Raw genomic sequence first — 24,900 nt, 5'->3', positions numbered from 1 at the left:
CCGCCAACAGAGCCACCGACACCGGCACCAACACCTCCCTTAGCACCGCCACCGACACCAGCTCCTCCACCGACGGAGCCACCGACACCGGCACCACCGCCAACGGAGCCGCCAACACCAGCACCAGCACCACCGTGAGCACCGCCACCNACACCAGCACCGCCGCCAACAGAGCCGCCAACACCAGCACCTCCGCCAACGGAGCCGCCAACACCGGCACCGCCATAGCCACCAGCACCGATTCCGCCCTTGACGCCTCCGATGATACCACCTAGGCCACCGAGACCTGCGCTGACTCCGCCCTTGGCACCGCCGACGATGCCACCGACCAGACCGCCGAGGCCAGCACCGGTGCTACCACCGACACCAGCGCTGGCACCGCCATAGCCAGTCTTGCTGTAGGTGAGGAGTCCACCGAGACCAGCACCGGCATTGCCAGCGCCGCCGACCAATCCGCCAAGGCCAGCACCAGCACCTCCATTGGCGCCTCCGTAAGCACCTCCACCAACGAGGCCACCAAGGCCAGCACCTCCGCCGACGAGTCCGCCGAGGCCAGCACCAGCACCGCCGTGGGCACCGCCGCCAACTAGGCCACCAATTCCGCCCTTGGCACCTCCACCGAGGAGAGGAAGTCCAAGTCCCCAGCCGCTGCCGCTACCGCTACCGCTGCCGTAGCCTCCAGCACCACCAGCGGGAGGAGCAGCACCTCCGCCGTAGGAAGCACCGCCGGAAGGAGGAGTAGGAGTGGAGCCACCTGGGCGACCTCCAGCAGGAGGAGCAGGGCCAGAGCCTCCAGCAGAAGGAGTAGAACCAGAGCCTGGCAGGTCGTCGTAGGTAGGACCGCTGCTAGCAGGAGCGGTGGTCAATGGGGCAGATGGCTGAACACCTGAGCCGCCGCCATAGCGTTGAGGGTGAGGAAGAGCGGAGACGATGCTGGTAAGAGCCAAGATCTGAGCAGTGTGGTACTTCATGTTTGCTGATTTCGAGTTTAGAGATTCTTAGTTAAAAAGACGATAGTCGAGTAAATCGATGTAGATTGAGTATTGCTTGGGAATTGAAGATAGCGAATGTGAGTGCACTGCACAAACGAAAGACTGTAGGAGAGTGATTGAAGTGGAAAGCGAAAGTGTAAGATGTTGTGATGCTTTTTCTTCGAGGTCGGACGAGTCCATCTTATACTCAGAGATGCCCCCCCTTCAAGACAGTCGACCAGTACATCCACAGCTGTTGTGGCGTCGGGCTCATGCTGGAGCTATTCTGGTCTTGTTTCGAAACTTGGCTCCCGCATCGAGTTACTATCTTTCGCACGAGTAGTGCCAAAAGAGGGACAGTCAGCCAGGGGTCTAGACTATAGCCGTTTCAGGCAATCAGGCTCTCTCTTTTGCAACTGTGCACTGCCGTGTTCTGTGCGATCGACGTAGTGTACCTGCAGGATAGAGCCCGGATGTGCTGCAGGGGCATGCGATGCGGGTTACTTCCAGCCGAATATTGTCGGTGGGACTGGCCCCAGCTTTTTGTCCGGCAAAGACTCATGGGCGATGTTTAGTGCCTGCTTAATTTGTCACTTTTTGGCGATCTGCCATGTATGCAAGGCATTGAGATCAGCTAATACGGCTATCGAGTAGGCGGGTGTCTCCGTTCCCTTGCTTCGTGGAGTTGCAGCATCGTGCAGAGTTGATGCGCATCAGCTATTGACGTGAAGACGTCATTCATCGGACAATCTTTGTTCATCATGAGGGGTTTCCGATTGCAAATGTAGATTGGGTTGTATAGACAGAGCTTTGATGCATCTCGCCCCCTTTCAAGGCTGCCACGGCTGTCAGACATGTTTCTTGGGTTACAGTTCGGATACGTACGGAAATAATTTTGGGCGCAGATTTCCGTGGGCATCGTGTGCCTGCAGGGCTTCACATGGCGATGGAATGAATTGCCGGGCGGGTGACCGTGCCTGGGTAGAGAGTCGTACAGAGAGCAAGAGAGAGCAAGGGTGAGGCTCTGTGCACTGTGGAGTCGAAAACATCAAAGCTTTCGGCTAGCCGCTTACGTCGTACTTGCCGGCCAGAAGGTTTGCATCGTCGTTTCTTACACTCCTTCTGGCCCTGCGCCCACTATGCCCACGAATGAGATCCCCGCGTCGTTCTCGCAGCATGCTTGTCCCATGATTTTCCACTATCGTTTCACAGGGCATGCTCCGAGCTACCGGGCCCCACGACGCCCCGTCGTATGACTACCCACGATTTGGTCTCTCTCCTTTGACTCCAATGTCTCTAGTCAAAACCCTAGACAGGAACACGGCGTTAATGCAGAGTCTACCTCGAAACACATGGTCCGTTCTTTATGCTGGAATTCAGACCAGATCGACATGTACGTGGATACAGTGCCCTTCTCGCCGCTGCGGGAGGTGACATTGCGCAAGCCTCAACACCAGGACCATGATGGCATTGTGAAACAACTTTACGCATTGTTCAGAAGAGTTGCGGGTTACGAGCCGCAGATACAGACAAATATAGAAGTTGAACAAAACCTCCACCACGCTGGCCGCCTGAGCCTCCTCGGCTCATGGCACATACTAGCATCTATCAACCTGACTCACAGCTGCCAACTTTCTAGCTATGCTGCGCGGCTTCCATCACCAGCAGCCATCGATGCCGTAAGAGAAATATTGGTCATGAAAGATCGACTCTCATCAAGGTTCTGGCTTGTTCCGTTAACGCAATCATCACACGCTTAGAAAGAATCCTGCCAAACTATTGTTTTGGGCAGATTTAATTTACCCATTATCCTCGTAAGTGCAGGACAAGTAAGTATGCAGGTCCCCGATCGGCCAGCCTCGCCCATACCGAGAGAGAAATCTGTTACGAATGTGTCAGCGCTCTAGTGGCCCTTTTTCCGCCAACAGCTGCCAGAGTTGTTGATGTTCTGGTCGCCATTTGGAATGACGAGCCAGTGCCCTCTTTCAACGACGGTGCCTGACTAGGCCCAGCCAAGCGCAACGCTAGACAATATGGTCCCCCTAATGTGTGTTTACGGCGCGTTAGAATCTCACCGCTATGCCAATGCGTTTTCTTTCGGCGCCATGCAAACGATGAAATGTCAGCACCTTTTCTTCTCAGGAGGTGAGATAGGAGAAGGCGTGCAAGCACGCAAGAAAAGTCTGGGCGTACGCCTTGCTCTCCACCCATTTTTTTTCTTGGACGTTCCAGACCTCTCACGGCCCTTTCAGGCTGATCACGCCTTGGTATTGACAAACATGCCAAATACCTTTTTGTTTACTGCCAAGAAAACTGCTTCGGCGGCCTGCATATGCTTTACAAAGTTTGATGAAGCCAAGATGTCCATTGCTAGGTTTATACGCACGACTTCGCAACTTCCGGTGCATTGGACCCTTTTTTTTTCTCTGCAAATGTTATCGGGATCCGCAAGATGCCAGCAAAAGTCTATCGTGTTAGTTTATTTACTTGCCTCTTCTAAACACCAGCGGTGAGGCTCTTGGCTCAGGAATCCCTAGACAATGCTGTTCTTGGATCTCGTCATCGTCCGGCACACTGGTCAAGGGGTATATCGATCTTCGGAGTGCCAGCAAGGAAGACTTGAGTTTGACTGATTGATCTTCCCGTGTGTTTGTTTGTTTGCTTTTTTGCCCTGCATCCAGCATGTTAACTTTACCACTACCCATTAGTCTATCAAGCTAGAATCGTGATAGATCGTCGTTCAATCCATGTACGTGCAGATTGCGCAAGGTGAGATTACGACGTTGCAGTCGCTGTTCCCGGGTGTGATATAAAAGGCCAGGAGAGGTTGTGTGATGCTGCAAAAAAGGCATCTATGACGTGTACATGTGTTGCTTTGGTATCTTGTTATGATGCACCAATTCTGTGCTATGGATGGTGATCAGTGATCGACGTGTGATAGTGCGCGTAGGTGTTGGTGAGGTTCCCTGGGATGTGGGAGAGAAAGGGATGGAGGGTTTGAGAGGGGACTGCTGGGTGGGATTATGATTTTCTCTGGGAAGTTGGGTTGGAGACTTGTTATCAGATACTAGGAAAATGTTTGGAATTGTGTAGCTTGTGGTTGTTGCATTAATGTTCTGTTCATTGCTGGGTTGAAGGCTGTTGAGGTACCTGTGTAGAAATATTGTAGATTGACACGTGAAGTTGGAAACTTATATGTGCCACCTTTAGCAAGGAACTCTGCAGTGCTGGTAGTCAATAGATTAACATGCGATCTTCTGGAAATTATTCTAGTCTTGTGGCTTTTGTGATGTACTATTTCGTAGATACAAATACTGGTTGGTGATTTAGAATAATGAGGTTGTTTAGCGAGAAGAAGAAACAACAGAGCTACGGGAAAAGAAAGTATTTTCCGATCAAGTTCCACCTGCGATGTATCTGTGAGTTCTTCTACATGAATACAGGGGAATTTTGTTAAGTTGGCCTCGAATTGGTACGCAGGAGGAATATATTTTGTTCGCCTCAATATTCAACTCTGTCTTTGTTCTTAGAATTCGATCAAAATATTTACAATAATAGAATATTGCATTATTCTCGCATGAAAGTATATCAAGAGCAGAGATTCTTGTAGATTCGGTAATCATGCAGTCTTAACAGTAACGTTGTTGATGGGGTTATTTTTTGTAGTTCTTCAATAAGATAATTAACTCAAACCCAGAGACTCGAATACTTCGCTGCTTAGTGTTTCTCAGTTAAATTGAATAATTGCAATTGATGTCTCTCGTAGCGTAAATATATACGAGAGGACAGTTCAGTCACGAGCAGCTGTTGTCTGTAGAGAGCACGATTATTATTTAAGAGTAGATATATATTGATATATTATTGCAGTAACCATGAAGACACAAGATTCATGTGTTCATTGATAAAATATGCTTATTGCAGGATCATTACAGATATATGAATACTATTCTGTCATTGTTTGCAGTTTAGTGTACCACGACGGACGTGTCCCATGTTCTTCGTAGAAATGTGCCTCGAATAGGTAGCCTCCTAGGAGCGCACGTGACTTTGAGCAACCGGATCGCGGATCTTATGTCACGCTAGGACAAGATTCAAGCCTAGCAGAACTCCACTTTTACGAGAATCTAATTTTTCTTCATTGGCTTTTTATCTTGAGATTGAGCATTTTTTCGGTGGGTTGTGAGTGTGTATGGCACGTGGTTTCGTATCCAAGGGAAAAGGAGATGTGCGCGCTACTTGGAAGTTGCGCTAATGAAACAGGGGTTCCTATTGCAATTGCGCGACTCGTCGCGTCACCATCGTGTTCACTCTCCCTAGGGCTGCTTCCATCTACCCAAAAACACCATCTCCTGTATCCAAAGCCTCAACCCTGTGGATTCGAATCATCGTCGCGTTCAATTTCACTCTGGTACCTATGGCGCACCCGAGCCTTGTTGCGAACAAAGATGCGGATGCATCCAAAGTAGATCCGGCAATATGGTGAATATCTGTGACTAACCATCTGACACGGCAGTCACCGAACTGACGCGATACGATATGTACGCCGGGAGAGGCATTGGCAGTGTGTGACCAAGAATCGTTCACGCGGCACAGTAACGGGCCGCTGAGGCTGGGCTTTCCAGGCCTACCAAGAACACCTTCTAGAACCTCGACTTTACTACGCCAACAACGCGAAGACGGTGGTAAGCTGGCTTGATTCCGGCTTGATTCCGGCTCGATCTCACGATAGCGCAGGACATAGCATGTCTAGGTTGCTGGGGTCGCATTTTGATCACATCTGCACCAAGCTTACCTACCATGGTGTTCCGTTTCTAGTCCCCCGCAATTGAGGTTAAACCAAAATGCGCATCCGAAGAAGCAAACTAGTTTATAGCATTAGCGGACCAATTCGCATCCGCTTTCCCATAAGGCTATGTTTGTAAAAAAAAAGAGGCCGAGACATCCCACTTCTAAGGTTTTGCCGTTGGTGCTTCTCTTCGTAACCACAATCCCCTTTTCCGGTTCGGCATCTTTCTCAATGCTCTTATTTTTTGGATGGCTAGGCGGGCATCATTTTTCATACTATCCTACCCCACTGTCAGCGTGCTGATGACCATAGAAATACGGAGAACTACTGTTAGCTAAGAATACAAGAAACATTACGGCGAAGGTAAGGACAAGACCAATGATCTCAGGCGATGACCACGATTCCATTGTACATACCCATTCGAGCGGGGATATTAGACACACCATTGAAGGCCTGAAGAACAAAAGGCCAATGGGATCGGAGTGCTTAATCTGAAAGAAGATTGGAAGGTCAGTCTTCGGCGGAGACTGAATATGAAGGAAGATCAGAGCGACAGCGAAGGCGCAACCGTCAATGGGCAGGTTAATGTAAAAACACCAGTGCCATCCAAGCCTGTTCAACACGTTAGCCAGTGGTCGAGATCAGCATACCAGTTATCAGTGAAGGTATCACCAAGAAATGGTCCTTGAACAAACGATACGCTGAATGAAACAGCAAAGAGTCCAATGAATATAGGTCGTTTGCGAAGCGACACCAGCAACACGATTACCATCATGGTACCGCTACTAACACCTGCCCCTCGGACACCCGCAATAGCCCAACCAACAACTACTAGGGAGATTCTCAAATCACACGCCATCATACCGCCCAATCGATATTTCTCACAAGCCGTAGACGTATGCGCAGCCCCACACATCGCACTCCCGACTTCAAACAAAACGATCGCTATCAAGAACGTGCGTTTCATATCATACAACTTATACAGCTTTCCGTACAACGGATTGGAAGCTGCACACGTAAGCATGTATGCACTAACAGGTTGAAGCTTGGGCGGGCGTCTGTTTCGTTGCAATTAATAGAGGCGGTTGGGCAGCATCATGTTGGGCAGCATCATGTTGGTATAGCGACGAGCCGTTGAGTAACGATCCAAAGTTCAGAGAAAATTTGGCTGGTTGTCTGTGAACAATCTATCTTCGTATCTCTTGTTCTAATTCTAACATCGCTGTATCGTTATCGTATTCATGGCATGTTCGGGTTTGGCGGTCCCTTTGCCAACTTGAAGTATCCTGGACTCAAGTTCTGGAACACCTGCGCCGGATCGTACTTCTTGCTAACGGCGATGAGCTTGGCGACATTGTCAGCTCCGTAACTAGCGATTGGATCCATGAACTGGGATGCATAATTCATGTAGATGTAGTCGTTGTCTACGCCTCTCCTCTGTGCCTCAGCCTTGACCTTGTTGATAATGCCTGAGTAGCATTTCAGAATGGCGGCTTGACCTGTGGGGTCTTTAAATGATGCACTTAGGTTCATGAGAAAGATTGGTCCCTTGGCGGGACTGAGACCGAGCGCGTTTCCACCATTCTTCTGCATGCCCTTCAGTTGGCCTTCGGTAATTGGTTGAATAGAGATGGTTGGGAGAATGCCCTGGATGCTTTGAATCCCGGTTATTTCCGAGAAGAACGTGTCAACCAGGAAGGTGAAAAGGTCACGGTCAACCTTGAAGGTAGCATCCCAATTTGTTTGCAGAGAGCCGAGTGTGTCATTGAGGGAGCCTCCGTTCAGTTTTATCGTCATTTCACCATGAGATGCGATACCTGTGTTGTCCGATATGGGTGTGAGTGCGTTGATATCAGCAAATACAGAGGCATTGGCCACTGGCAGGGCGTAGTGAGTCTGCACGATAGCAATCTTGCCAACGTTGGGAATACTACCAAAAGACACGATTTCAGCGGCATCGGTGTCTTTCGAAGATCCGACGGTAGCGAAATTGAAAACAGCATCCAGAACAGCCTTGAAATTGTTTTCTGTAAAGATGCGCTGGCCACCCCACATATTGCCTTGGGGGAAAGCGTGGAGCTTGAAGTTGGTCACTACACCAAAGTTGCTGCCACCGCCACCACGGAGAGCCCAGTATAAGTCAGAAAATTCGGTAGGACTGGCAGTAACAACCAAGCCAGATGCCGTGACGACTTCATAGCTTGCAACGTTGTCACAAGCCCAACCTAGCTTGTTGGAAAAGAATGAGATCCCACCACCAAGTATGAGACCCGGCACCCCGACTGGAGCCATCTAAATTCTTGTTATCAGGGAGTTGTTGCAGTTCTCAAAAGGCGACTTACCCTGCCTCCAACGACGCTGACACCAGACTTTTCGATCGTTGTATATACATCAACCCATCGAGTTCCGGCACCGACATTGGCATATTTCTTGTCATTTGAAACAGCAACGTGATTGAAGCGCTCCATGGAAACGGTAATGCCTCCCTCGATGCTGGATGCCCCAGCAAAAGCAGCATGACCACCGCCTTTCACAGCAAATGGGCATTGTGTCAAACGGGATATCAACAGCCACGAAGATATTTCGATAGTGCTGGATGGCTTGAAGACACATCTCGGGTTTACAGCACCCTGCTGGACGCTCCAGTAGGCACCAGTGAATGCATCGTATGTAGATGAATTGTCGAAAAGCAGCTTGTCGCTGCCATAGATGCGCTCCAAGGATGAACACTTGGAAATGGTCAGCAAAGCCAATGAGTAAAAACAAGTTCGAGGTTCGAACGTACGGCAGCAGAGCACCCATTGAATGATCGTTCTGAAAACTTGGCAAGCTCAGGGATGGCGGACACGTCGATACCATTGGCGATCAGCGCTTTGGTGATGTTAAAGTTTGCAGGTTCAAAAGCACCTGTCGTCTGTGCCGAAGCAAACGCGACAAGGGTACTGATTTGCCAAAGGACCTTCATTCTGGGATCGGTGGAGGACGGAAGGAAGGCGGAAGAGTTCCCAGATACCCAGCCCCGTGCTGAGCAGTACAAGCTTAATTTATTCTGGCTGTCAAGACTGGGAATTGATCCGCGGCAGACAATTGGCGCCTTCCAGTATAGTTCATCTCGGTTGGGTGAACAGTTATGCTTTTGGACTTTAGGGGAGCAACGACTAGGGTCGTTGGTGGCGAAGCTCGTTGTTATTCGATGGAGATTTAAACTAAGTCGCACCTGCGTTAGTGTATGCTGCATTGCGAATCCTTCGCAGCATTAATGTGATTGCAACAACAAAGTGTGTTGCAGTGTTCTTGCATCTTGGCTCTCTAGTCGTCATGGGTTCAGTCTGGAAGTAGACAGCTGACTGAACTTTTTCATCTCATGTGAAGGTGAAGAAATGGGAGCGGAACGAAGCTGATCGTGAACAGACCGTGACATTGCTAAGTGCCAAAAAGTCCGGGGTGCCAAGAGTTGTCCAATGCGGCAATCTCTTGTTGCGAAGGATGTCAGCATTTTTGTCAGGCCAACATTTGGGCCTGTATCTTGGCGTAATCCGCTTGGAGCCGTACAATATGCATATTTGGGTGCTACCCAATCACATGTCCAACTGCAACCCGACGACGTGGTCAACGAATATATGGTTGCCCCATCAAGCGTCTGCTCCGACACCCCATCTTTTATTGCAAGCAATCGCCTGTAATGTTGAACACGACCTCGAAACGACAACGAACCAGCGAATTTTTGTCCTTGGAGACCTTATGCATAAGGAATCTACCAGGTCTTTGTATTGGACTCTAGCGGCACATTCGAATCCCATTGAGCTTATTGAGCAATCAAGTGGGTACCACGTTTGAGACGGGTGCATTGACTATGTGAATGTCATGTTCAGAAATGGCACGACATGCAAAGCTAGGCATAGTGAATAAAAGTGGGACAGCCCGGCGGTAAGTATCTTGCATGCATTGCGTATTACGACCGCCACAGCAATCTCATTCTTCGGGGAGAATTCTGTTCACACACACCTTCGACTTGAAGGGTCTATTCCCTACCCTGTGTTTTGTTTTTACGTTCTTGGGCTGTTTCAGGTTAGAATGTTACTAACAGTAATGCTGGTTGGCGTCGTGGCTAGACTTATCTAGGTGTGCTTTACAAAACATAAGTCTGTTCTTCCTCAAGAGGTAGAGATATAGTGCAAATCAGCACTAAGCAGAGCTTATTTTAGTATTACAGCGCTAACAAAACGGAGGCTCATTTGGTACCCCCCAAAACGCCCGTTTCACCGAATACAACAGCGGTTTACGTCCCGTTTTCAAAACGGAGCTGAACGGGACAGGACCTAAGTCTTCTTGGGAAATGCTTCAAGCCCCTTAGATCCTACGCTCCGCATACTTATGGGCAATCCATGGAGTGCGCGGAAGGTACCGTACTTGAATTCTAGGAAGAACGTGGTATCATTACGCAACTTGCTCGGCTTTCCAAAGAGGCTTCATCCTTGAGAATTTGGGCTGCGAATGAATTATATACGCACGTAAGGCAAAGTGCTCGGATACGCAGTCAGCTATCTCCACAAACGTCCCCGGCCGTTCGAGACTCGCCAATGCTAAATATGAGGACCTGAACCGCCAACTCCGACGTCGTATCTCATGTCAACACCTCCAAAGAGCCCCATAACCAAGGATGAGCTGGTGCGTACAAACGTAGCCATGCTCATCCTGACCTCGTTATTCATTCTATCGCGAGTGATCCTCCAGATCGCTAAACGCAGACCCTTCGGATTGCCCGATTTTTTCATATATTTCGCTTTTGTTCTGTTCGTCTCCATGTGGACATGCTACATCGCCGTCATACCCACCATGTTCAGAATTTTCGATGTGCTTGAGGGTCTCATCCGACCATATCCCACAATGATGGGTGACGCCGGGAGGCTGCTTCGGCACATCACAGCTGCTCAGATGCTGTTCTATACTCTTCTATTTACTGTCAAAATGTCTTTGTTGACACTGTACCGGAAGATTTTGGTAGGGCTACCTGTCATATACGACAGGATATGGTGGGGTACCGTGGCGTTTTGCATTCTGGTCAGTATCTGTTCTAGCACCTGGTAGCTATCAATATAAACGCTGACCTGATCATAGTCCTGGATCGGCAGTATTTTCACGAGTATTTTCACGTGTAATGATCTCAAAGAAAAGTTCTCAAGAGGGAGATGCGCTGGCACGCCCGATGAGCAACAAAGAATCATCTTCAGTCTCTATTTTGCATACTCGGTAGATGTGGCCACTGACCTTGCAAGTAAGTCGAGAAAAGTCAATCGAGCTTTGCAAAGCGGTGCTGACAAATTCAGTTATGATTCTTCCTCTATTTCTTATATGGAAGTTGCAGATGCCTAGGAAGCGAAAGATTGGAATCTTCATACTATTCGGTAGTGGCTTCGTTTGCATAGCTTTCGCTACGCTCCGCGTTGTACAAGTGGGTGTTGATCGTCGCGGTAAAACAACAATACCGGAGCTTGATTGGTTATTGCTGTGGACAGTCGTGGAATGCGCAATGGGTATGTTGATAATGGAAACTTTTGCAAAGACTGCCATGTGCGTCGCTAACACAAAGTCTAGCCGTCGTTATTGGATGTTCTCCCGCCTTTACAGGCCTGATTCGTAAACGAATCGTCACCATAGGGGGACCAGCATACGATAGGCAAGGTTACATCAAACAAGGATCTAATGAGGTGGAGATGGGGATCATGGCTGGCTCTGCAAGTCAACAAAACCATGTGGCCCGGGATCCGTACGAGGAATATTTTCAATACAGCCAGGAAGAGCTCACAAGAACCATTCACAATAGTCAAGAAGAGCTCACAAGAACTACTCATAACAGTCAAGAAGAGATTACAAGAGCTACTGAATATACGGCAGTCGTGCGGGCTGTTAGCTAGGTTGAGCAAACATGAACTTATGAATTAGAACATAGCAAAAGTATTGTATCAAAATAAAAGAGCAAAAGGAATTAATCGTCAGTAAAAAGAAGTCGATATACATCAGTATCCTCTCAACTTGATATCAAGGATCCTTGAATATATGTGAAGTTTGTCACGTTTATATGACTTGCGTCACCCCGTTTAACGAGACTCACACAAAGAAACACAAACCCCAATCTTGGCATCTCGATACGACTCTCGCATTAAGCCCGACATTCCGGTCACACAGCTATACGACAAGCCTTCCTCACAAACACAAACAAATCCCGAAACTTATGCTCGTGATATACCCCGGCCATAGCTATAACTCAAAGCTAAACATAACAAACTAGCCCCCATCGCCATGCCATCACCCGAACAAAACATCCACATCACATCATGACTCAAAACAGACATCACGAAGCAGAGAAAGTAACTTATATCGAGCAGCATCTTCAATTGTCACCCGCAATATCGGCGGCTAATGGGGCAGCCATCTAGGCTCGGTAGGTCAACCACCAGCATCTCCAAAACGCCTCTACTTAATCTTGTCCCCGTATCAATTCGGACTGATCTTTGTATAGTAATAAACATATGTGCAAATCTCCCTCGGCATTCTCACTCCATAGCTATGACACTGAAGCGCTTACGCGCCAGGAGTACGGCGGCACAGAGGACGGCCGCGCTCCAGAGTGTTGGGGTCGCAAGTGAGACGGCTGTCTTCGATGCAAGTCAATTGTGCGCCGCCTAGACATGTCTATTAGTTTCTGTTGCCACCAACACTATTGTTTATGGAGTTTTTTTTTGAACTTACAGTTGTTGATGCTGTCAGGCACGCAGCGACCGGTTTGACCATTGACATTGCACACATCCTGCTTCAAGCTCGTGTTTGCGATACAGCATGCGCCGTTGGGGACGGGGCGGTTGGCATTTGCGCCCTGAGGCATAGCGGCTGCGAGAGCAGAGAGAGCGAGGACAATGGCGGAGGTAGTGAACTTCATTTTGAAAATTTTGAGGAAGTTTGTTTGTAAGGGTGAATAATGTTTATGATAGTATAAGTTGGATTAAGGAGGTTTAAAAGACCGACCAGCGGAAGAGACGAAGAATTGAATAAGGGGAGAAAAGTAGAGGAGTAGACGAGAAGACTGAGGCTGAAGATGCTGATGAGGCAATTCTCAGGGTGAACCAAGGCACCCTTCTTATACTTTGCAAAACCTGAAGGAACAGGCGCGCCTGGGCTGGAAACTCCGCACGATGGCATTGTCTTGACGCGCCGCAACACCCGTTCACCGCAGCCTCGTCGAGACACACGACTAGCCGACTACTACCCCAAAAAACCCATCGAGACAAACACAAAACACCAAGGTCCGGCTGCAGAAGCCTGGAAAGTACGGCGGAGTAGCCGCTTTGGGTGGCGCAAACCCGGCGCAGCAGAGAAAGCGGTTCATGCTACTCAGGCGCGTGGGCGACAAAGGGCAGTGCATGATACGCAGATCATACAGGGACGTCAGCAGATGGCTTCCTTTGAGGGCTTCGAGACGTGGGAAGAGCGCAGGAAGGCGCCAATATATGAAACTGTTATGCTGTTTAGGTGGCGGGTTTGAAACGTTAGTCTCCGCTGCAACATCCACATTGGCAGGTTGACGGGGGTTGTGTTACCCACTCTTGTATGCGGAAAACACGGGCTTGGGAAGAAGTATGATTCATGGTTTTTCCTGTTCCTGGGCGCGTGGAAGAGAATTATTGTAATTGTACCATGCATATGTTCAATTGTGCATTTTGTTTATTTTTCTCATACCAACCCTTGAGTATCTAGATAGTAGTCGACTCTCTACTAATCTAGCACTTCAGAAAAGATAAAAGTCTCCCTGCGCTCCTGCCTCCACCTTCAAAGTATCAATAATGAGATACCGATCCAATTCCCCCCTGTGTCAAAAGTGACTCCTTCCTCATCTTGCACAACACCCCCCTTTCTCCTCAGCACCCGAGGAACAAGACTCTCATGCGCCGTACATGCCGCCGAGTCTCAATCAGCAGTCCCAATCCAAACTGCAGCACCTCCACATCCGGGAACCGCTTCTCCCTCACCTTACATGAGAAAACGCAATGCAACCCAATTAACCAAGTAAACAAACGCTCTCGCCTGCGCCTTCACCCCCACCTCGCCCACCCAACGCCACACTATCCCTCCCCATATGCCGTGCAACCGCCAAATCCGCATCTGAAAAGACAAATTTAGCCCGGCTGCGCAGCCGGTGCAGCAGCATAGCGTTTGTAGCACTCGCGCATAAGACGACGAGTTCAAAGTGCGAAAGCGGGGGACTGTGGCATCGGGTGATCCAGCCCGTTCCAGGGGCGTTTTGTCGTTGTGCGATATGTTGAGGATTACTGTGTATTCTTTGTCGGTTATTCGGTTTCGATATAGCTCACCTGGCATTCTTCGCAGTGCGTGTGCGAGTTTGACTATTCTCACGGCCCAGGCAAAGCTGGCTGAGTTGGGCTGGCTGGGATGAGAATGATTTGTCGCTCGGGCATGCTCTTTTGGGCCACAAGCCTCTGTAGGTCCGGGCGCATATTGAGGTCTTTGTAAAGACTTTTACGCCCATGTGCATCATCCCAAGCGGCAGAATTCTGGGCTGAATCCAAAATCTACAGTGATCATCTTGAGGAATGCAGAGGCCCATTGGATCAACAGGTATGCGCAGTCCATGTCTACAATTACCCATCTATTTGAACGGTCAAGTACATAATCGGGCCAATGTTATACAAACTCTTGTTGACGCGAAGCACATGTGTCTAGATCGCTGGCTTGAACCCATATCTGAGCGGCCTTTTTGTCCTGGGTAGTTCAGTTATCATGCCCCCAGTATTGCGTAGAGCCAGTAGCTCCTCCATAATCTGGTAGCATATCTCTCTCGGTAGAGTATCTGGACGGCTTTTTTGTTTCAGAATTCATGTTGAAAGCGGCTGAATAGTGGGACTGTTGCAGATATGATTAGAAAGGGACAAAATGCCGGGACTGGAAAGTTACAGTGTTATGACAAGTGCTTGAGGGAGGAACATTATCCTAAAGAAAAGAGTTGATAAATTGAGAGCATATTCTTAAGCCAATGAGTGGGCGCAGTACGTGGCATGGGTGTGAAACATAAGATATTGTGAACAATTGTGGTTTGAATGAATGACAAAGGGACAGACAGACGCCTTCTACACCCGGACCCTGTTTGTCACAACTAACGTTAAAGCCCAGGGGATGAACAATCGTCAGTTATTGAAGCAACATAGTATTGATATGACTTTTTTGAGAAAAAATAAATAAATTTATGTAGCAAAGTGCGCCGCAGCGGCGCATCAGTGGTGATGTCACGGGGATACAATAACAAGACAAAGTGCCAAAGCAGCGCAACTCTCCCAGCAAATAAAAACAGGAAAAAAAACTCTAATTTCTAATTCACAACTATTTTTGCAAGCACATTCCCAAACAACCCAATCCCCCTACTGCCCAAACTGCCCAGCCCCCAACGTCCCCTTCAAATCCATCTTCAACAACCCCTCCCTCTCAATCTCCTCCTTCCTCTTGACCAACTCCTCAACATCCCAATTTGCACTCACAAACCTTCCTTCGAGAAACTTCCTATCCACCCCTTGCCATCCGGCGAGCCACACCCCAACACCACCCACCAACTCCGGTGTATCGAGCGCAAACCGCTTAAACGAGTCAATCGTCATCTCGGTATCCACGACACCGGGGTGCAGAGCTACAGCAAACACATTCGGGTTCTCGGCTGCAACGTACGTCATGAGTTGCAGGACGGTGAGTTTGGAGATGCCGTAGGCGCTGAGGGCGGGGAAGACTTCGTATGCGGCGCCGGTGGTCAGGGTGATTATTTTGGCGGGGGTGTCAGCGGAGGGTAGGTGTTTGAGGAAAGATTGGGTCATCAGGAAAGTGCCGCGGGTATTCAGGGTCTGTTCAAAAGGTTAGAAAAAGAAGGGGGGGGGGGGGAAATGCAAGGTGATTGAGGAAGGAATGAGACATACGATTTCGTCCCACCAGGCTGCTTGATCGACGTCTTTGACGGGCCCAATGGCTTTGAAGAGGCCGGCATTGTTAACAAGGACGTCAGCATGACCATATTTTTCTTTGACTTTTTCGTAGAGTGCTGCGACGGATTTGGGGTCCGCAATGTCGGTAGAGACGGATAGGGTTTCAACGTTGGGGTAAGATGTAGCGATTGATTTTGCGACTTCTTCGAGCTTGTCTGCACGTCGAGCTACGAGAACAATTGCTTTGGCGCTTGCGGCAGCGAATGATGGTACAAAGGACTGACCGATTAGTTACAAGCATAGAGTGGGACTGCAAATCGGGCTGCACATACTCGAGCTCCTAGGCCTTGGCTAGCGCCAGTGATGATAATCACCTTGCCCTGTTGAGAAAGCGAGCTTTGCTTGGGATCGATCGCTGGATAAACATCCCGATGTACAACCGGAACAAACTGCTGGGCCTTGACGAAGTGGTCTACAGGAAGGTTCTCCATTGTTGCTGTCGTGATGTGTGTTGCTGAATCAAAGATAAAGTGGTCAAGTTGAGAGGTGGTAGGAACTGAGAATAGATGTTGCTGGATAGCTATGATGCCATCACATCATGACCTCTTATATGTACTTTGCTTCTCCCTCGATGTTGTGCATTATTAATGCCGTCGCTGTAGTCTCCGTTGGTGCATCCATTGGTAATCGTTACTGAGCTCATCCGCCGTAGTGTAAGGAGCGATTTTACGGTCGGTCCTAAGAGGCGAACATCGCGACGGAAGCTTTGAAATACAATGGGTAGCGCTCGATAGTACAATTCAGGGCAATGCTGCTGGAGACGCGGTTACCAATCGGTGCAAAGCGCGGCTGTAAGTACAGGGATGTCCTCGTTCCTAATCTAGTACTAGTGCTCCTCCTCCACATCAGCCGCAAAAGCTTCTAAAATGCCCATCGGAACGCTATCAGATGGCGCATTGTTTGACCGGTGGTGATTAACAATCTGCATGACTTCTTCTCGAATTAGGTCATCGGTGCCTGCAAATATTTTCTCTACCCACAAAACCTCTTTGACAATGCTCATCAGCCCGTCCCACTCTTGCAGCTGCATGCCACTCATCAAGATGCCGAGCATTAGAACGAATTGGCTTCTCTCGGCCAAATCTTTTGTCTCAATGGCGGCGAAGTAAATGGCCCAAATGAGCAAGGGTTTAAGTTCGTTCCATTCAATCATGTTGTCCAAGAGGACAAGCAATAAGTTGCGGGATATAGCGGAGGTTCTGACTGGTGATTGGCCGAGTGCTCTCCAGAACGGCGATAGAAAAAGTAGCGTTCCGAGCCGACACACTTCTTCCATGACATGTTCTCGGCCGTTGCCTTTGTGCAGGGGCCGAATAGACAGTAGACGGTAGACGGTCGGCTCCATCCAGCTGCCACTTGTGATTGCGAGCATAAGCTGTTTCTCGTTGAACATGCGATCAAGCGATATCAACTGAACTATATCGTCGAATATTGTGATCCAGTCTAGTTGCATGGGCAACTGGTGCTTCCATGACAAAGACACGGCATTGGCAGGCCGTGGTGAGTTTGGCGGCGATTTAGAATCTATAAGCCATTGTGATGGCATAGGAACAGTAGGACTATGGTCTTGAAAGAAGCTTCCTATAAGGTCTCCCCTGGTCTTGGCTTTAGCATGTTGCTGTCAGACTAAGGTTTGCTCCGGTGGCTTACCAGCTTACTGTAACCCGCAGGAAATCTGTTCTGATGGAATCATAACCCCCTCTAAGCTGCACTATTCTTGCTAATGCATCAGCATGCTTCTGCCAGACATCACCCGCAAAGTTCCCTAGCAAAGCCTGATTTGTGTCAGTTGTGTGCCAAGATTACTCTGCACAAGCTGCTTACTTGATGAATCATGAAGGAAACCATGGAACCTATTAGCTCGTCGCTCTGATGCATCTTTGGGTCCTTCATCATCTCGGTAGTGTGGCGCAGAGCCTTGTGATGGATTTTTAGTGCAACAGCATCGTCTTGCGAAGGGAAATATCCATGGCGCTTTTCAAACAAAAAGTTTTGAGAGTTGGCAAGCATGTTCCAGAAAGCAGGGATGTAACTGAGTCCAACGGGATACCAAGAACCTCGCAGAACAGTAGGGTGGTTGTTATCCTCGGTCGTAAGAACTGCTCCCTATCAGAAAAGAGTCACGGTGATTTTGGAACACACCCACCATTAGCCAGCAGAGCCCGTTCGGAATCATCAAGTTCGACAGGATAAGGGCCAAAGGGGTCGAGTTGGCCGCCACCGAAGCGATCGACATGCATGCGGCTCTGCTCAGATGGTTTGCGGAACTCGAGGACGATCTCATGACGTGCCCGTTTCGTCTTTGGCTTTCTCCTCGCCTTGCCCACCTCGGTCATTGCCAGACGGCGGATTCGGAGTTGCGTCTCCTCATTCTTGAGGTCATCAGGGTGTTGAAGATTCACAAAGTTGAAGCTTGGTTTGGTAGAGCGATCCATGGCGATGAACAAAGCTCGCTGGGCATGTTTCGTCATCGCCCGCAAACAGAGCTCCGTCCTTATCTTTATATGTACTCTAGGCACACCTCAGCGGCCGCCAGAAGGGGGGAATTATGTCATGGCTGTTTGAAATCGAGGGCTGTGGAAGAGACGATTCCTATGTGGAATGGCAGCCGAGTTTGGGGGCGGCGGAATACCGACAGCGTGGAGCTGCGGCCAACTTGGCGAGGCACGCCATCTTACAGGTAGGTACAAGCGAGCAGGCCATGTGAATACAAGCAAAACTGTGGCAACGGACGAGTATCACACAAATGTCCATCTCGGACAGATGGATGGAAGTCAAAGTTCGGAGAGATAGTTAATGCGCATCCGATGAGGATGTGCTAATTAGTAACGTGGTTTGTTGGCCAAAGTGAATGAGTAATCACACAGTAGTCATTTGGGAAGGAGCACAAATTCCTAATCACATTATGCAGAGCCTATAGTAAAGAGCCTCCCAAGGTCACACCAGATACAGATGGCTTACTGTATACACGATCGTGCGGAGTTGCCGTCTTATATACATGCCGAATGCACACTGCGATTGTGGGCGGCGTTGATGGGTCAGGACAAATACCGGAGCTGCCGAAGCCCTACCCTCAGCTCGGCACTATTGTTAGGGGTTCTGGTTGATATGATCAACTGTCTTCGATGTTTGATTAGGAAAATGCACAGAAACCCCATCCAGCTCCTACGATCGACGACTACCAGCACAGCGCAATAGGCAAAGATAGGCGAAGCTGCCTGTCCCTTGCTCCAAATCGCGTGCACAAGTATCCCGGGCCTCTAGCGCTCACCGAGTCCGCTTTGGGTTAGCGCGCCAAGGGGCATCTCCATAACATGGCAAATTTGTCGCCAGCCCTTTCTGTTCTCTTCAACGCACCATCAGACAGTTCAGCCACCCATCTCACCAGCATCTTTACGTCTTGTAATCGATGCGACCCGAGTCAATCAATTGGGCGGCTGCGATATAGCGCTGCGGAGAAGGAACACAGGTGCTCCATTAGAGCTGGCTGCGCATTTTTACGGTTGCGCAGGCGGTGTCATAGGAGCCGTACATACTTTGCTTTGCGCATGTGATTTCTGGAGTCTTCGAATGACCATGCTGCAAGAAAGACGTTGCGAAATCAAGCTGAACGATACCTCATCGTGTGCAGGTATTGCCAAACATGAATGCCCATGTCTTGTACGTGTGTACATGCATGATATTTCAAAGCTAGTGCTGCGCTCGTAACTTGGCCAAGGAATAAGATGCAAAACCATGGGCTATATTACTGGCATCGCTAAAGGCTACGCGATTCGGCAAAGACGTGCTGTAAGCAATATGACCAAGGTAGCGACAGTGAGACAACTTCATCAAGCCAGGGCCACCTCGCGTCCTCTCTTCTTCAAAATAACCTGTATGCAATCCACCTTGGCCATACCATCCTTGCCTTTCATCTCTTGTTCCATGTCCTTGGCCTCCCACACATGCTCAATATCCCGCATCACTCTCCGCAAGCTTGGGAAGCGCTTGACTGCATACATCTCCTCAAATCGATCTCGCACAAACTGTCGTTGTTTGCTATCGATTGCCTCACATCCGGCGGTAAAGAGCGGCCATATGTGTGACGTAGTCAGAGGCGAGTGAACATCGATTTGTCGCAAGTAGGCCAGACATTGATTAATGTGATCCATACTGATGGGATTTGGGGCGCCGATATCGAGCCAGGTCCGGTAGAGGTAGATGAAAGCTGCGTGGCGGTATGCTTCAGCTGTCAGCTTGATGTCTGCGCTTTCCTGAACATTTTCCTGCTTGCAAACGGTAAAATCCATAGCCAGTAACTTCTGCTGAATATGCCTGCCGGTTGTGTTTTCGTTTTCCGATAGAGCTGGACTTGTTGGCGACAGTGACCTTCTCGTCTTGATGGTATGCTGCAACTGACTAATCTGGGCAACTACTAAGAGGACGTTTGCAATGCTTGCTAGCCTCTCCTCCCCTTCGATAGCAGAAAAGTCTGTCTCGTGATCTAGCAAGGGATTTGATCCTCTCGAAACGGATGATAAGATGTCGTGGTATGCAAAGATGCTCATCAGAAAGCGCGCGCGCGAGCTACCCAGCCAATTCTCCCCTTGACTCCTAACTATCATCGCCTTTGCACCAGTCAAATGATTCGCAACACATTCCTCATCGTCTTCGCCAAAAAGCCGCGCAGATACCTGCATCATCATAACAGTCGCCAGCGCTGGCTCAGCATTCATTTCAGATGGATCCTGGATCATGCGTTGGAGTTCATGTATAGCGTCTCGTTGGTGACGGTACCTCTGGAAATACAGAAACGGATCTTTTAAAGATGTTGCAAGATGGTTCGCGGCCATGGAGAGGATCGTGGATCTGAGCGCAGCAGATTCGCATGCCATGGCCGTGAGGTGTCGCTGAAAGGGAGTCGAAATGCCCATATTGGGAGCCACTGATATGAGGGTGGAAAGTCGATCTACCCAATAATCGAGAAGCCATCTATCATCTGGCGATAGACCATATGATAATCCGGGGCTGTTGAGTGGGAATAGAGGCAAGCTTTTCGTCGACCCCGGCGACGAGAGCGTGTTCTCAGGGGTAGAAACGATTAAAGGCATGGATGAAAAGCTGTTGACTGAGGCTGGGCTCAAGGCAAAATCTTGCTCAAGAGCTTTCTTCTTCCGACTCTTTCGTGGTTTTGTGAGAGTGCTGACAGCACCCTCCTGCCACTTCAACCTGACCCCATAACCTTTGCATGTAATCTTCAGCCTCATACAGCGCCCACAGAATGGCTTCTGCTCGTCGCATTTGTACCCGGCCTCCCTGCACGTCCAGCATCCGGTCCGGGTTCTCTTGTGTGTTGCCATGTTGGTGAGTGGTACATGTTCACTTTGTCGCTACATTTTCTGGTCCCCGTCTGTGAACACGCAACTTATAGCATGTTCTTGAGCTTCCGAAAGGCTGTGCTGATGTTCAATGATTGGGTAGCAGATGTGGTAGTTGAACCAATCTGGGCGGTTGCGCAAGATGGGAGGTGGAGAGTGGCAAACCACACTAATGCTAGCTCCCGCCCAGATCCTTGAGGCCGAGGCTCGCTATGCAGCCCTACGTAGATGGACTTGATATTTGTATTGTATTGTACATATGTAACAGCATTTCCTCTCTTCCTGCAATCTTTCATCGCATCCTATAACAAAAAATTCGTCGTTGGCAAGCACTAAGAAGGAAATACAGACAGGCTTCGAATGACGTATGACTATAGCTTCGCAGCATCCTTCCATACCAACCCACCCTGCTCCTCGACGTAGTGCCTTCCCTTGGTCCATCCCATCCACGTGCTCAATGTATCTTCTCCTCCACTTCCTGGCTTTAGCCCCTTCTCACTCCACCCACTACCCTTCCAACCGATACCCTGACCCTCGGCCGCAGTTCTCTCATCATTGCCTTCGTGGATCGCATAGCCAGGCGAAGTCTTTAACGTAACAGCAGGTCGCTGGTCGAATCCCTGTTCCTCCAGCTCTGATTGGGTCAAGACGGGTGTGCAGCACGCGTCTGTACCATCGAATATAGCCTCCCACTCGGCACGCGTCTTTTTCTTGAATTCTGCCGTGAAAAAGTCCTTCAACTTGGGCCAATCGGCCATGTTATCCCTGCTTCCAGGTAGATCCGATGCTTTAAGCCCCATGCCCTTTAGCAGCGCAGCATAGAACTGCGGTTCAATCGCTCCGACAGCCATATAGCGCCCATCCTTGGTCTCATAGGTATCGTAGAAAGGCGCACCACCATCCAGCATATTGGTACCACGCTCGCGTTTCCACACCTCTGTCTTCAAGCCCAATCGAGGCATAGTTGCAAGTATAGCACTTCCATCCACCATGTTCGCTTCCACAACCTGTCCAAAGCCACTACGCTCACGCGCCAGAAGCGCAAGCAGTATGCCGACAAAACACATCGCGCCTCCTCCGGCGAAATCGCCAACCACATTGCCTGGCGGATACGGTTTCTCGCCCTTTCGGCCAAACATGCTCAACACTCCCGATACAGCAATGTAGTTGATGTCGTGGCCCGCCATTTGCGCGTACTTTCCGTCTCTCCTGAAGCCCGTCATACGCGCAATGATGAGTCGCTTATTCAGTTTCAACAGCACTTTTTCCGGATCCAGGCCCGCTTTTTCGAGCACACCGGGACGAAAGGGATCAATAAGGATATCTACTCGTGGTATAATTTTCTTGATGAGTGCGAGGCCGGCGGGTGACTTGAGGTTGACGCATATCGACGTCTTGCGGCGCGTGAGCTGGTCAGTGGTCGGAGTACCGGGTGCGCGGTCGAGACGGAGGACGGATGCACCATAGTCGGCCAGGAGCATGCCAGCAAAAGGCCCTGTATGAGATGAGCTCCAGGTCCGTAAAGAATCGCAAAGTAGAGAATATCGGGCTTACCGGGAGCCAGGCCCGCGAACTCGAGAACGCGTATGTTGGAGAGTGGAGGCGGTTGGGGCGCAGTCATGGTGAATTAATTACGCAAGTCACTCTGCTGCTAGCTTTTGATATACTTCAAGTAGTTATCTGGAAGTAAGCGCAAAAATATATCGGGTTTGTACATGCTCGACGTCGACATTGTCGATGGAATGCGCCGGTTAATCACTCCCGCGGGGAAGATGCCGAGGTGCAGCTATGGAGTGCTTGAGCTGGGGTAACAGTATTTAGCGCCATTCCGCCTCGTAGCATGTAGCCGACTTATCTTCCTTCCAACCAAGACCTCCATCCTTCACTCCTATATCTTCTCCATGAATAACCTCGGGAAAATGAAATCTCGAATCAAATTTCAAGCTTGGGAGCCTCTACAAACCAGCTTCCCTCATGATCTCATGCTGCCGGTGCCTTCTCCAGGCATCATCATGGAGCGTTCACTTCGTAACGTCCCCGTGGACCTAGTATCAGCTGTGATACACTGAATTCACTGCAAATAATGAAGAGCCATAAAATAGGAAGTCATAACTCAATCGCGTGCCCCCTCTTTCCTTCACTCATGACCTTCCTGTCCTAGTTCAACAGCAAACGACACCGTCAGTTCTCGCTCTAGCCAATGTAAATGGCTGCCTTCTTCTATCTTGCCTTCTCAAATGCACAATCTTTCTTCTAAGAAGCCCAAAGACACCCCCATGTCGGTCAATTCCCCACCCGTCTACACCATCGACCTCTCCCTGCCTCCACGCTCACGCTACAAAGCCGTTACAAGAGACTATGCCCCAATCCTGCACCAGCTAACCAGCCTCTACACCGAATTAGTCGCACACCTCAAGTTACCCCCTTTTTTCTTCCATTTCCTCGGCCGCTTACTGCTCCGCCGACTCGCTAGCAATGAGCAGACCGAGGAGCTACGCGGAATTAGCGAAGAATGCGGCGTACCCATGTACCTACTGGTGGCCTACAATGTATTTCTAGACTTGCTCCTAGGCTGTACGAGTGGCGGCATGCTAGCCAAAAAACCTGAGCAATTAGACGAAGAAGAACGAGGAGAAGGCGAAGAAGAAGTGACAATGATGCACTTCCGCACACTAGACTGATCCATGCCCATACTCCGAGACGTCATTGTGCAATTCAACTACATCAATTCGCTGCAGGGAGAAGTCATAGCGCGGACAGTAGGCTACGTAGGTTTCGTCGGCGTCCTAACAGGCGTACGCAAAGGCCTCAGCGTTTCGCTCAACTTTCGTCCTTACCACAATACATCAGGCCTATCCCTCGAGAACGCGCGATACTACGGGAACACACTGCTCGTCCTCCTAGGTCGACGCCCAAGTATCACAACCGTAATCCGCGACTTCCTACTCCCCAGACCCATCGAAACGCCGCGAGTCCGCAGAAAGCTCTCCAAAAAACGAGGCCGAAGCGCACGCAAACAGCAAGACCTCGAAGAAGAAGACGAGAAAGAGAAATTAGTACCACTACACCTCCCACCCTACACCCCAGAAGCAATAACCTCCCTCCTCCCCACCCTCCGCACACCAGTCGCCTACCTAATCTTCTGCACCCCCTCCGAAACCCTCCTCTTAGAAAAAGACTTTCGAACCGCCAACACCCTCCGCTCCCCAACCTTCCTTGCCACCACAAACCACGACATCGCCCTCGAACCCGCTTCTCCCTCCCAACCCCCCACTACTTCCTCACCCGTCCAACCCCGCATCCACGCTTTTCTCCAGGCAAGCATTTTCCTGCAAGCAAGCGTACAGGATATCCTGGATGACAGTATTTACCGTAAAGAATGCTTGACGCTGGCGTGGCTGGCGTGGCGGCGGCGGCGACGACGACGACGACAGCAGGAGCGGCAAGAGCAGCGTCAGGAAGAGGACTGTGGGGCGCAGGAGCAGTCGGAAATAGTAGGAGTTCCGTTAAGTACGCTGGAGAGGTGGGTAGAAAGGTACCCAGTGAGCAATGCAACTACGCATTTTGCGTGTATTATGGATCCGGGGGCGGGCGTATTTCAGTGGATTAGAAAGTTTGAAGTGGGAGAGATTGTGGAGCCGGTTGTGATGGGAGAGGAAGAGTCTCAGTAGATTATGGAGAGAGAGAGAGGAGCATATTCTGATTTGTATAATGTAGAAAGATGGGGGGATATCCGTGCGTTTAACAAG

The 24,900-nt window shown here is 49.7% G+C and overlaps 11 protein-coding genes across 11 annotated transcripts; 2 read left to right on the top strand and 9 right to left on the bottom strand.

Annotated features, from left to right (window-relative positions):
- Window positions 1-20: 20 nt before the first annotated feature.
- COCVIDRAFT_20799 (hypothetical protein) lies at window positions 21-971 on the bottom strand (the record flags this gene model as incomplete). Its single annotated transcript, XM_014695357.1, has 1 exon — window positions 21-971. A coding segment is annotated over one exon (951 nt), but the record flags the coding sequence as incomplete, so codon positions are not given.
- A 1,884-nt stretch (window positions 972-2,855) lies between these two features.
- COCVIDRAFT_114424 (hypothetical protein) lies at window positions 2,856-3,185 on the bottom strand (the record flags this gene model as incomplete). Its single annotated transcript, XM_014695377.1, has 1 exon — window positions 2,856-3,185. A coding segment is annotated over one exon (330 nt), but the record flags the coding sequence as incomplete, so codon positions are not given.
- Window positions 3,186-6,032: 2,847 nt separating this feature from the next.
- Window positions 6,033-6,790, bottom strand: COCVIDRAFT_114369 (hypothetical protein; the record flags this gene model as incomplete). The annotated part of the gene is made up of 3 exons (XM_014695376.1): window positions 6,033-6,369; window positions 6,408-6,588; window positions 6,643-6,790. Coding segments are annotated over 3 exons (666 nt in total), but the record flags the coding sequence as incomplete, so codon positions are not given.
- A 206-nt stretch (window positions 6,791-6,996) lies between these two features.
- COCVIDRAFT_20797 (hypothetical protein) lies at window positions 6,997-8,722 on the bottom strand (the record flags this gene model as incomplete). The annotated part of the gene is made up of 3 exons (XM_014695356.1): window positions 6,997-8,049; window positions 8,100-8,486; window positions 8,543-8,722. 3 exons carry the CDS (start codon window positions 8,720-8,722, stop codon window positions 6,997-6,999), a joined length of 1,620 nt encoding a protein of 539 aa, XP_014550842.1.
- Window positions 8,723-10,383: 1,661 nt separating this feature from the next.
- COCVIDRAFT_114401 (hypothetical protein) lies at window positions 10,384-11,672 on the top strand (the record flags this gene model as incomplete). Its single annotated transcript, XM_014695375.1, has 4 exons — window positions 10,384-10,818; window positions 10,876-11,032; window positions 11,085-11,291; window positions 11,353-11,672. The coding sequence occupies 4 exons, from the start codon at window positions 10,384-10,386 to the stop codon at window positions 11,670-11,672; spliced, it is 1,119 nt and encodes a 372-aa protein (XP_014550861.1).
- Window positions 11,673-12,339: 667 nt separating this feature from the next.
- Window positions 12,340-12,694, bottom strand: COCVIDRAFT_42736 (hypothetical protein; the record flags this gene model as incomplete). The annotated part of the gene is made up of 2 exons (XM_014695374.1): window positions 12,340-12,440; window positions 12,508-12,694. 2 exons carry the CDS (start codon window positions 12,692-12,694, stop codon window positions 12,340-12,342), a joined length of 288 nt encoding a protein of 95 aa, XP_014550860.1.
- Window positions 12,695-15,185: 2,491 nt separating this feature from the next.
- COCVIDRAFT_31510 (hypothetical protein) lies at window positions 15,186-16,225 on the bottom strand (the record flags this gene model as incomplete). The annotated part of the gene is made up of 3 exons (XM_014695373.1): window positions 15,186-15,656; window positions 15,729-16,013; window positions 16,067-16,225. 3 exons carry the CDS (start codon window positions 16,223-16,225, stop codon window positions 15,186-15,188), a joined length of 915 nt encoding a protein of 304 aa, XP_014550859.1.
- A 395-nt stretch (window positions 16,226-16,620) lies between these two features.
- Window positions 16,621-18,229, bottom strand: COCVIDRAFT_31509 (hypothetical protein; the record flags this gene model as incomplete). The annotated part of the gene is made up of 4 exons (XM_014695372.1): window positions 16,621-17,389; window positions 17,445-17,569; window positions 17,619-17,893; window positions 17,941-18,229. 4 exons carry the CDS (start codon window positions 18,227-18,229, stop codon window positions 16,621-16,623), a joined length of 1,458 nt encoding a protein of 485 aa, XP_014550858.1.
- Window positions 18,230-19,624: 1,395 nt separating this feature from the next.
- On the bottom strand, window positions 19,625-21,133 carry COCVIDRAFT_20793 (hypothetical protein; the record flags this gene model as incomplete). The annotated part of the gene is made up of 1 exon (XM_014695355.1): window positions 19,625-21,133. The coding sequence occupies one exon, from the start codon at window positions 21,131-21,133 to the stop codon at window positions 19,625-19,627; it is 1,509 nt and encodes a 502-aa protein (XP_014550841.1).
- A 389-nt stretch (window positions 21,134-21,522) lies between these two features.
- COCVIDRAFT_114430 (hypothetical protein) lies at window positions 21,523-22,772 on the bottom strand (the record flags this gene model as incomplete). Its single annotated transcript, XM_014695371.1, has 2 exons — window positions 21,523-22,646; window positions 22,706-22,772. The coding sequence occupies 2 exons, from the start codon at window positions 22,770-22,772 to the stop codon at window positions 21,523-21,525; spliced, it is 1,191 nt and encodes a 396-aa protein (XP_014550857.1).
- Window positions 22,773-23,427: 655 nt separating this feature from the next.
- COCVIDRAFT_31506 (hypothetical protein) lies at window positions 23,428-24,822 on the top strand (the record flags this gene model as incomplete). The annotated part of the gene is made up of 2 exons (XM_014695370.1): window positions 23,428-23,725; window positions 23,852-24,822. 2 exons carry the CDS (start codon window positions 23,428-23,430, stop codon window positions 24,820-24,822), a joined length of 1,269 nt encoding a protein of 422 aa, XP_014550856.1.
- Between the last annotated feature and the right edge of the window lie 78 nt (window positions 24,823-24,900).

Source organism: Bipolaris victoriae, assembly GCF_000527765.1.
Source record: "Bipolaris victoriae FI3 unplaced genomic scaffold scaffold_164, whole genome shotgun sequence".
NCBI lineage: Eukaryota > Fungi > Ascomycota > Dothideomycetes > Pleosporales > Pleosporaceae > Bipolaris > Bipolaris victoriae.
This window is presented reverse-complemented; position numbering and strand designations above follow the sequence as displayed.